Genomic DNA, 12,483 nt, shown 5'->3' with positions numbered 1-12,483 from the left:
ATTTCCACTATGCGTTGTTTCAAATTGGAAGCCCTACTGTACACGGCCCACTATAGGTCTCGTTTTTGTTTGTTTTTTGTTCGGGGAGATTAAAAACACAAAATAAAAAATGTAAACTTCGTGGTGTAGCCCCTTTAAAGTTACAAGCAGTGTTGCCAAATGTAATGCATTAAAACTACACTTACAAAAGTACAATTTATAAAAGAAATGTACCAAAGTAAATGTAACTCATTACTATTACCGTCTGCCATTGAGTCTGCGGAATAGACGAGGACCACCATGGAATTTGAGGACTGGCAGTTTAAATGAGAAATGAGTGGCCGCCTAGAGTGTTCCTGACACTGGAAAATCTGTTTTCCTTCGCAATTACAGCCTAGATAGCTTCTATTCCAACTTTGCAGTGAAAGGTCTGTCAGCCAACCGAAGCTAAATCCAAGGCCTGCAGTGGGTTTTGAGGATGTTTTAATGACCTGCCGTGTCCCCTACAGGCCTACACAACTCCCAATCTGATTATTAGCTATGCGGAGGACGAAAGGCTAATTGATGTGTCACTCAGTGCCCAAGTGTATTTCTTTCCCCCTTTTCTACAGAGAGAAGGGAATCTTCTCTTTGAATAAAAAAGTCGTCAGCACTTGAAAATGCGGAAATGGTCACTGATTATTTTACAGAGGAAGCGCCATCACACAAATATGAAGAAAACATCATAACAGTTTATGGAATGATGAAAATACATATTTTTTAGCAGAACATCCTACCACAGTAGATGCATTTCATGAATTATCCCTCAAAGACTATTTTCTTTCAAATTATAAAGTCCCTCTGGTTCAGCGTTTTCAAATTACTTGTATCCGACTGACAGTATACACTTCAGACCACAAGGTCAAAGCAGTAATGATTTCCATTAAAAGGGGAAGCTTTGCCGGGTTCTTAGGGCAACTGGAGTTCTCACCCGGAGAACATCACTCGCTCAGCCACAAATGCAAAGTTTCATTTATAATACTGTTATCTTGATTTCTACAGTGCTTATCCACATGCCACATTTTCTTGGTCAGTGCTCTTAACGGCATGAGAAAAAGCACTTTACTTGGCTTACAAAGAGCCATTACTGTGCCATCATTTGAAGACGTAGTGAAATGAACAATATGCTTTTTACACTTTTAGAGCATCTGTGGTCATCAAATATGGGCCAAAACAATGGGAATATCTCCATTTGTGTGTATTTTTTTATATCAAAAGTCCATAAAAAGCCAATTTTATTCTGCGTTACGGTACATACTAAATGGTAAATTATATAGTGCATATATCCAAGGCGTTTTAGATTGTGCATTACATTCACCCATTCATACACTGATGGCGGAGGAAACCATGCAATGCACCAACCTGCACATTGGGAGCAATTAGGGGTTCAGCGTCTTGCTCAAGGACACTTCGACACTAGCTCTGAGGGAGCCAGGAAGTCGGGAAGGCCTACTGAATGGCAAAAAAAACTACTTTCTGGCCTTGACAGCCCATACTGTAGCCTACATCCAAACAGAAAAGTCCTATATGATTGCATTAAACAACGTTAAACAACGTTAAACTCACTTTGCCACTCACTTTATGCATGTGCATATCCTCTATAGACCGATTCCGTAGCGGGTCTCATGGTCGCAGCCTACGTATTTCCTGTAGGCGGACTCGACGTAGCTGCGGGGGTAAAACCCTCACCAGGCGCACCTCTTCCACTACAGTGAACGGCAGAGTGACTGATGTTAGTTTGCCTCAAACTTTACTCCTTTACAGAGCCGAAGAGTTTGATCAATCCTCAAGGGGGCCCCCCCCGTCCCCCCGCTAAATGCTTAGTATGAGGTATAAAATACAGCAGCCTTGTGTTCATAAAACAGAAAGATTGGGTATTGGGTAAGACTGAAATTATGTATCTTGCAGGATTCTTCACTGCTTTGTCTCAACCATTACTCAATGGCTCTGGTCTCAGCCATCGCGGTGGATATTAGACATTCAGTTTTATTTTATTTGTTATGTTGCCACTACTGTTGGAGCAGCCATAAACTACACAGGTTCATCTCGATGTTCTGGGCATCTTTGTAATGTTAGTGTTAGTAAAAAAGCAGGTAAAGGAGTAAAGTTTGAGGCAAACTAACATCAGTCACTCTGCCGTTCACTGTAGTGGAAGAGGTGCGCCTGGTGAGGGTTTTACCCCCGCAGCTACGTCGAGTCCGCCTACAGGAAATACGTAGGCTGCGACCATGAAACCGGTACGGAATCGGTCTATAGCCAGTCTACTTTCTACTAGCTCACAAAGTGTCATACTGTACTGTGACACATTCTGTCTGGGCACACCTAAGATTCCATGCACGGAAAAGCCACTGTCTGCCGGCGTCTCTTCTGGGTTTTTAGACAGCTAGTGAATGAAAATGAAGCTCCACCCATGCAGCAGATCAGTAAAATAAATAAATATAATATAAATTATTTTCAACCCAAGTTACCAACACAAAGTCACTCAAAGTTAATTCTCCACACACAGAAAGTCAGTTTAAGGTTTCATATTGAAAATTAAATGCAGTTCAGTTCAGTTCATTCACTTATATGTCCACCCGACATTTCAACTCCACTTCTGGTTTAGTCAATAACCAACCGTTGTAAATAAACCAAAAGAAGAGAGATTACAGAGTGAGTAGACATGAATGGATATTGGATACATGTCATGTTTATTCATTAATTCTATGATGGGCTTGTCTATAATGGAGTGAATGGGTAAAAGAGGACCTTGGCAAAATGAACAGAATTTTGTTGAGCCTGCAAACAGAATAAAATGTAAATGGAATGAAACAGTTTGGGATGTGGGCATAAACTAACCTTGTATTGAAGATGCTTAATAGTCAAGTATACTGTATACAAAATACCATTTCAGAACAGAATTATATCTAATCTATGCAATGGTAATGTGTTAAAACCAGGAAAGCCTGGGCCATGTGAGAGCTGGTTTCAGCAGGCAAAATGAGGATAATCCCCATGTGTGTTCGTACATTGAGTGATTTAAAAGTACATTCAATACCCTATTTAGATTAATTTAGAACAGGCTTGCTCCATCTGAATGAAAGCTTTTAGAAAATCTGTCCAGGAACTGTGACAGTTCCTCTACGAACACAACCGAACATGTTATCGGATGGCAAGCTTCATGGCAGGAGAAGTCCATCTCAAAAGTGTTTCCACCCTGCACTACCAGATGGGTGGGCTGTGTCTGTGTGCATTTTCATAGCATATTTATTTTAATGATTTAATGATCAATCAATAAAATGTGTTAAGGCATTCAGTACATAATGTAGAGGCTGTCCAATACGAGAAGAATACAAATAAAATGTAAATTCATTAGCCTAAGTATTTGTGCGACAACTAATCACAGGCCGAGGCACACATGAGAACGAAGGCAATTTGCACACGTTTGTGCACTTGCACTAACCTGACCCGACCAAAGCAGCGGGACAAAAATCTGATACCTCCGTAATTATTTTGAGTTGTAGTCTTGTTAGGTTGTGTTTACATGTGCGCTGTGGCACAGCTTCAATATGTCATCAGTCTGGCGTTGATCCCGCCTCTAGCGGCCACGTAGCGGCCGCATATCACTCCGATCAGTAGTGGCTCGGTCTCTGCCTGAGAGAGACCAGATGGTAAATGTTAAATGGTGCATTTATATAGCGCCTTTATCCAAGGCGCTTTACATTCACCCATTCACACACACATTCGTACACCGATTGCGGCAGAAGCCATGCAAGGTATACCAACCAGCACATCGGGAGCAATTTGAGGTTCAGTGTCTTGCCCACGGACACTTCGACATGTAGACAGGAGGAGCCGGGATTCGAACCGCCAACCCATGGATCATTGGACGACCTGCTCTACCTCTTGAGCCACAGTCGCCAGATGGAAGCAGGAAGAGGAACTCACTACTGCCTTCGTTTCTCGACCCATGGGAACAACGATGTGCCCAGGATGTAAACAAAGGCAGTCTGGAATCTGGATAATCTTTTCTTTCACCCGGGAAAATAAATTCAGCAAAGGCATTCAAAGCACTCAAATTATGTGACATGCTGTATTTATAAACATGAAAACACAAAATGTAGGCACAGATCTACCATGACAATGCATTCAAAGATAGCAGATTCCCATCCTCAGTGGGTTTGCTCTATTATTCTCGGATTCACACTGCATGAAAAGATTAACACAAACACAGCCTCTAATGAGATTGTACACACATCCTTATAATCACAGAAGCTCTGTGATTATAATGTTAACACACAGAAGAAAATATTAACTGAACTTGGACCTATATCGACACAAAATCGTACTGAAATGTTTTTAAGTTAAAAGAAATAAAGCTAAGCCAAAGGATATTGTAGTGTTTTAAAATTATAAAAAGCTAGCCTAAAACTCATCCAACTCGTCCTTGGCAGTATGGGCCTTTAATTAAAGCATGTGCAAATGAGATGATGGCGTTTTTTTACGGTATTTGTTTTCAATTTAGTAAAGTATGTTCTAGTGAAACATTGGCCTGACACATGACAGAAGGGAAAATGTTATGCATTTCACCAATTTAAACAGGACTGTAGTTAAATGAGTAGAAAGTACCCCTGGGAAACAGATGGTCACATGTTCGAATCCAGGCAACGTCTAACTGACTGGCAAGGAATTGTGATGAAAAAATATAGCCTAACTAGAAAAAGTGCCCTTCCGGGCACAGGTCTCCACCAGGTTATCCACAGATCCGTGCAGTTAGAGGTAAAAACACTTTTCGGCCAGTTATAGCGCCACCTTGAGGCTGAGTTGAAATTGTTCATGTGGCATTTCGTCCTCGGCCTAGTGGGAATGTGGGTGCACAATTTCACGGAAATCACGCGATGTGTTCATGATTTGCAGCATTTTGTTTGAAACTGAGCACTCCTGTGAACTTTGGAAGCCAATCTTAACCAATCAGGATGGAGTCTGATAAATCTGAAAGACCGGTTTCGTTGAATGGCTCTAGAGAGACAATTTGCGCGATGTTTGGACGACATCTGTAGGTGTACTGTGCAAAAACTTGTTTTGCACAAAGCGGCCTCCTGGTGGCGCTATAACAGGCCGTTCTGGAAAGTTTGGGGCAGAGGTTCATGGTTGGCATCCAGGGAGTGTGTGTGCAAAATATGGCATCGACCGGGTTAACGGTGGCCGAGATTAGCTGTTCACGGACACACGGACACACGGACACACACACGGACACACGGACACACGGACGGACACGCGGACGGACGGAGTGCAAAACATACTCTCCCCACATGCCTTCGGCCTGGTGGAGACAATTATAATAATAGGATCTGTCCATGTTTAGATGCAGTAAAACTGACTGCATTTTAAACAAGAGTTTGAAATCTGCCGTTATACGCAACATAATAAAGACATTTGAATATCTACAATCCCTCAGCACACTGCTCAGCTGTTGAAAATGCTCATTTTTAATTGCATGGGCTGCTTTCTCTCAAGTTCAATCTATTCTGTTTCTGTGACTTATTGTGCATATTGCATATTGCTTTTTATATATCATGAAGAATTTCTTGGCCCCCGTATTGCTGCTTGCAGATTGCAGAACAATCAATGGTTTAAGTTGAATTTTCAATAAGTCTGACTCTGGCACCCAGCTTCCTCCACCCCTCGACTGTATGGGCTCATAGGCTGGTACAACGGTGGCCACCTGAGTGCAGCAATAATTCAGTTAATCCCGGCAGGGTGGCAGTAGTTCAGGAGGTAGAGCAGCAGTCCTCTTAACCGATGGTCCCTTGTTAAATCACCGGCTCCTCCTGGCTTTAAGTGAAACCCTAAGTGCTCCCAAAGAGCAGGTTGGTGCCTTGCATTGTTGCCTCCATCATCAGTGTGTCACTATTGTAATGCGGAGTGCAGACCAATATATTGATAATTTGTGAAAGAAGAGGCTTAGTGTGGATGAGGTTGTACTGAAAGGCAAGGTGCCCCTATACCGAGAGGGCACTCCAGGCTGCTTGCTGGGTTTAGAAGTTATTGTACCATCAATGTAGAGCTGACCTAATTATGCAGGGTGCTATAAAATACTTGCCAAATCCTTGCTGTGACATTCAGCATATACCATTTATTTTAAAACAACAAACTAATTGCATGCATTGAAAATGCACTTTCCTGATTTTCATTTATTTAAAATAATAAACAGATGGAACTGCAGTCTAATTTACATATTTTATTTTTTATGTTAGATTATTTAGTTTGAGTATTTGAGGATGATGTAGACCAATGCAATGTTCAGATGTTCTCACAGCAAGGCTTTCCCACGATACGCAGGGAGCTGTTTACCTCGTCAAAGACTTGGCTTTGAGCCTTTCAAACAAACATCGAAATAACTCTGCCGACTTGCGCTGCAACTTAAAATAAACTCCAATTTAATGCATCCTCCTGCACTGTGCGTGTGCGCGCGCGTGTGTGTGTGTGTGTGTGTGTGTGTGTGTGTGTGAGAGAGAGAGGAGTGAGGGTGCATGAGTTTCACAGGAGTCATTTGTGATGGTTAGGGGCTGTTTAGGGCGTGGATGGGCTTCAGTGGTGTAGAAATAAACCCATGTTGGCTACTCATTTTGCATTTTCAATTAGGGCCAGTGGCAAAATGCTTAAATTAATTGAATATTAATGTAGTGTAATAACTAGCTGAATCAGCTTTTTTCCACTGTGTTTGTCTTTGAAGTTTTTCAGCACAAACATCAGCATTTTCCCCCTTACCCCCCCCCCCCCCCCTCAACTCCTCCATTCCCTTCTACAGTAGCGTATATGCTATACTAAAATAGTGCAATGCATCCATCCTCCATATAGTCCCTGAGGGACTGAGGTGCTTGAATATGTAAAATATCAACCACAAGAAACACATTTCTGTGTTTAGTAATAAATGTGATAATTAATAGGACCAGGCATGAAGCGTGAAACAGGGCAGGGCACCTTTGAGATACAACACAACGTCTCCAAAGATCAAGCGATGTGGCTTATTTATTTATTTGAAGATTTATGTGGTGCATTGTATGCATTACAATGATTACATTGTATACACACAATGTCATTTACAACTAAACATTGCTCTCAAGAATGTTTTTGAAAACATTTGAACTGAAGCTAGAAATAGACGATGCAGTAACCAAAAAATTATTCTATTTGATCAACTCACTTCTGAGGTGACTGTGCTGCAGCTCATGGGTAGACGGCCAGCGCGACACTCAAATCATTAGCGTACGCAAGGAAATACCTTGTTTTGTTGTTACTTTTGGGTACATTTATAAATGTATTAATAAAGTAGCCGTGTAAAAAGCGGGATAATGTATGACGCAGCGGTAGTTATTTAAAAATAATGCCCTTCAACAACTACCACTGCAACATAAATGATCCCTTGCCTATTGAAGGGAAACAGTTGGTATGTAGGCTACAACCATTTCAGTTGGTTTACTTTATTCATAATTATTTGTTACACAGTGCTGAAAAGTACATGTTACATTTTACTTTAGAAACAACCAATGAAGCAAAGTCAGTGGACTTTATGTATTATGTTGCTGTAGGGGTTGAAGGTTAACTATACAGTATAACTTAAATTTACATGACAAAATCCAAAACATATTGCAACATGCATCCCTATTTTGAGCATGACATTGTAGGCAAGAAAAAAAAACATTTAATAGCCGATCTACATGAAGCTCACATCAATGTGTCACATTGTGACGTGTTGCGAGCTTGTACTGTAGATCGTCTATTTTCAACACTTAGATGGTGGTTAAGTGGTTAATTGATTTATATGAGATCATGCAGTACATAGCGACAATATTCTTCAAATACAAACATATTAGCATATGTGTGTGATCAAAGGTGGTCTCCACAAAGCCTTGGCTTCTAGGTGCAAATTTGGATGTTGCCCTGCTCTCATGAATGTGATTTCTCATGTTGGTGGAACACTCAAAAAAGTAAAACAATCGCCTTGTAAGTACGACTATTAAAAAAAGGTATATTAGCTTAATAAAATCTGTGAATATCACTTATGGGATCCTTTTAGTTGGATATACAATAATTATTGAGTAAAAATCCAACTGTTATTTGTGAGTTAAATGTACATCTATTGTTTTAGTTAATTTCATGAAAATAAATGAGTATATGCCAAACTGGTAATATTGGTCAAATATATATACAAGTCTCAGTAAGTTTCCATCATAATATTTGAGAATGGAGTAATCATACAGATCAGTTTGAAGAAATGTAATTATTACTCATTCCTACCCAATATTATTAGTAGATACGGTATCTACTAATAATATTGGGTTGAAATGATCTAAGATACCCATTAGACACGCCTACCTGCCTCTTATTGGCCAGAGTTCATAACAGCGATGAAAGCCGGACCGATACGAGTCATCCCGAGTGGCAGGCTGGCAGCCATTACAAAATTTACAGCAGAAGCAGCAGCTGAGCCGCGCCACGCAAGTGAAGTTACAAGAGAAGTTCTCCTTCATGGTAAGTAGCCAGCTATCAAATGTTAATTAAATGTTGACCGTGTCTTCATACTTTTTTTTTGGACCGGACTAAAGCCATGGTTTACATGACGCTCGTATAGGGCTAGCAAAACTAACAACTGTCAAGACTAAAGAGTGCATGCTAATTTTCATTCAGCCCCACCATAACGTAACGCCTGTGGTCGTCGACACTATACACATAAACTACACATGTTTCAGCCATGTACATATACACAATATCATGTTAAAATGCATAGAATAGCCTACACATTATTTGCGAGGGAAAGTTCGCGCCGAACGGGAAGGGCTCAGGGCTGCATGGTAATTGTAGTTCATTTGACTTACGATTGTATGTATGGCTCACTGAAAGAACTATCAAAATGGCCGCTATAAACGCGGGCTTATTTATTATGTTGAATTCTATGCTGTAATACTAAACTAAACATGCTTCATCTATACAGTAAACGTTAGACGATAAGCTTGTTGTTTTGCGGTGCCTGCGTGCGGTTCATGTTTTACGTAGACCAGCAGTATAGGCTATAGGCTTGAGCTTTTAGAAATATTACTTTTGCTAAGGGGGACATAGACCAACAGGGGAGCCCACGACGGGACGGACGGCCGCGACCGGGCGTCGCTTAACGGGGGAGGATCATGAAGAAGTGACGCTGAGGAAGCGACGCCATGGGCCGTCGGAGCCCCCCCTAACCGACCGCAATAGGCGGAACGGGCTGGCGGGGCTGCGATATTAAACATTTTTCAGGGAGAACTCTTGGGGCCTCTACGCAGCTGCGTAGTTTGCGGTAGAATGCGGTGAATAAATCTGCAGGCAGGGTCAGACAGTGCAATTACATGTGGACATTGTCATCCAACACAATCATTGGAATTATAAACTGCATGTAACGAAATGCATTTAGATCAGTGCTAAATGTCTGTTAGCAAAAGTAATCATTCTAAAAACTCAAGCCTGCTTGTGAGCTTGTAGATGAGCTATATTTCCACATTTATGTTTTTAAAGTATACGGTGTAAAGTATACAGTTTAATGTTGGTTAATGTTTGTTTTGTAGACTGTTGAATAAATCACTGCAGCCAAGAGCCAACATCAGACAGAGTGGACATTGTCAACTATAGCCTGTAAGTCCAGTATCATTAAGGCATTTTATGTACTAGCCTACTACTAGCCAACTTCTTATGCTGCAATCACACTGGCAGATGCAAAAGATACAAAGCTACAAACATTGGCTGTATCTTCATGTCGCTCACTTCCATTAAACATTAATAGTAGACTAGACTGTATCTTTGCATCTGTCCGTGTGACTGTGATCGCAACATTAGGTATTTGACTATTTATGGACTAAAGTCCTGTATAAAAATGTATGTTGCTTTGTCTGATCATGTGCATGTCTGCATATTTGTCTGTAGACTCTGTAGGCATCAATGTCTGGCTCCTTCTCTGTTTGATTCTCCTTCCCTGCTGCTGCCAACAATAAAGCCTCACCACTGCTTGACCTGGGTTCCAGGAGGTAACAACCGTAAAAAACACACACAATGTATTCATAATTTCATATATACATCGTTGCTGTTGGGCAGAAACCTCATATCTCCATATTTCAACGTTTGATGTTTTGTCACCAATACTACAGTGTCTGCACAAAAGTAACAATAAATAGCCGGTCTACAAGCTCACAGCATGTCTCATTGCGTTGTGTGCATGCTTGTAAATCTGCTATTTCAGCTTTTTGGGGGTTTTAAACTATTAGTCTTTCTGTTGCATTTATAAATATTGAATCAATGAAAAGTATTGACAAGAGCTAAGGATTGAACAGTGTGCCTGATGGGAAATTAACAGGGTTTCATTTTTGTGTATTTAGTCTTATTTTCTACTGTCCATGTCTTCCAGCTCCACCTCAACTCTTTGTCTCCCGGTATGCTGTCCTCTCTGCCTCCCGGTGGCTGTCCCCCAGGCATCTAGACTCATACAGACAGCAATTGAACAGTCTGGACAAACAAGTGACTGGATACCTTACTGGTACGACACTGTTTAATAATTGTTTTACAACCTTTCTATACAGTTATTCAACTATATTCCTGAAACATTGTGTTGCAGATAGTATTCATTTACCACTGCGTTGTCTGCTCGCTTAAAGTAGCAATAAATAGCCGATCTACAAGCTCACAGCATGTCTCATTGTGATGCGTTGTGTGCATGCTTGTAAATCTGCAATTTCAGCTTTTTGGGGGTTTTAAACTATTAGTCTTTGTGGCATTTATAAATATTGAATCAATGCAAAGTATTGACAAGAGCTAAGGATTGAACAGTGTGCCTGATGGGAAATTAACAGGGTTTCATTTTTGTGTATTTAGTCTTATTTTCTACTGTCCATGTCTTCCAGCTACACCTCAACTCTTTGTCTCCCGGTATGCTGTCCTCTTTGCCTCCCGGTGGCTGTCCCCCAGGCATCTAGACTCATACAGACAGCAATTCAACAGTCTGGACAAACAAGTGACTGGATACCTTACTGGTAGGACACTGTTTAATAATTGTTTTACAACCTTTCTATACAGTTATTCAACTATATTCCTGAAACATTGTGTTGCAGATATTATTCATTTACCACTGCGTTGTCTGCTCGCTGCCTTATATGAACACAGCTGCTTCAATAATTCTTCCCTGTGTAATATTTTGATCCTTGAGGAGGATAATTAAAATGTTGAATCATTGAGATTTTACAGTTGGGACTCAGTAGATGTAGTTTATCAGTGATATGGATTTGAGTGGTGCCTGACGGCTCCAACTGCTATGTCCATATGTATGTCCTGATGAGTACGAATTGGGGTTGATTGGGCTGATTCAGGTCACACACACAGCAGCCATAGTACAGTGTACAGTACGAGTTATACTGTAGAGTATGAGTTGTACAGTACAGTACGATGCATATAGTTGCATCGCTCAGTTCACACAGGTGTGATTTTTATAGATTAGTTGGTATGACAAATATTAGTCAAACTCATTTTTGAAAGAAACATTACATCAGTCTGTTGGTTCCCTGTTAACACCTAGTGTATCTCTTCTAGATGAGCGTCAAGGATGTAAAGGAGAGATGGCTGGCCTTGTTTGATGCTTCACAAGTGAGTAAATTGGATTCTTGTAGCAGGGTTCAACAGAAATGACATCCTGCATGTGACACACATTTACATTGTATTTAACCAATTGTACCCATTCCTGGAGCAACAGTGGTGGAAAATGGATGTACAAGATCACAATGTGTTTTGTTTTTCTCCCTTCCCCTCATCTGTTTTTCAGGTCAGCGCAGAGTTCAAGTTGATCACTACAATGAAGCTTGAGCCGAAATTCATGGAGATGTTGGACCTCCACACACCTAAACTGGACCTCTACACACCTAAACTGGACCTCTACACACCTAAACTGGACCTCTACACACCTAAACTGCTGTCCATGTTCCAATCTAAGAGAGGTGCTGTAGGAGAGCCACATCGGGCAAAGAAGAGTGCTCTGCTTCAGGTAATAAACCATTTAGACCTGAGGATGATTCTTAAAAACGGCTTCTAAATCAGAAAATAGCAGATATGCAAGCTCACATTGCATCTCACTGAAGTCTGTGAACTTGCAGATCTTCTATTCTCGGTATTCATTCACTTTAAAAAGCTAGAACAAAGTTTGTGTTGTAATTTCCTTGACATGTTGTAACTTCACATGCGGGTGAGAAATGTTCCTCATTGCTTCCACTGTAGTATCTTGCCTGTAACGCAAACCTGTCAAATGTCCTAGATCAGTCCCATTAAGTTAATTACGATCACTTACTTTAGATACTAATGTATCCTAAACAGTCATCACTATGTCTCTGTCCTGTCCATTCCCTGATAGACGAAATGCATGTCTTAATAGTCTTGTCAGTACTAAACCCCTCTTATTCCTAAACTTCTTTGCTTTTT

The 12,483-nt window shown here is 40.8% G+C and overlaps 1 protein-coding gene and 1 long non-coding RNA gene across 2 annotated transcripts; both read left to right on the top strand.

Annotated features, from left to right (window-relative positions):
* Positions 1-8,465: 8,465 nt before the first annotated feature.
* LOC310864349 lies at positions 8,466-10,465 on the top strand. The gene is made up of 4 exons (XR_014569733.1): positions 8,466-8,532; positions 9,597-9,663; positions 9,952-10,052; positions 10,430-10,465. It is a non-coding gene; the product is annotated as an uncharacterized lncRNA (long non-coding RNA).
* A 456-nt stretch (positions 10,466-10,921) lies between these two features.
* LOC310864014 (uncharacterized protein) lies at positions 10,922-12,100 on the top strand (the record flags this gene model as incomplete). Its single annotated transcript, XM_083772546.1, has 3 exons — positions 10,922-11,032; positions 11,605-11,658; positions 11,834-12,100. Exons 2-3 carry the CDS (start codon positions 11,605-11,607, stop codon positions 12,098-12,100), a joined length of 321 nt encoding a protein of 106 aa, XP_083628672.1. The 5' UTR covers positions 10,922-11,032.
* Positions 12,101-12,483: the final 383 nt, after the last annotated feature.

Source organism: Protomyctophum parallelum (assembly GCF_964188405.1).
Source record: "Protomyctophum parallelum genome assembly, chromosome: 9".
NCBI classification, from domain to species: domain Eukaryota; kingdom Metazoa; phylum Chordata; class Actinopteri; order Myctophiformes; family Myctophidae; genus Protomyctophum; species Protomyctophum parallelum.
Note: the sequence above shows the minus strand (reverse complement) of the source record. Positions and strands in the feature narration are given on the sequence as shown.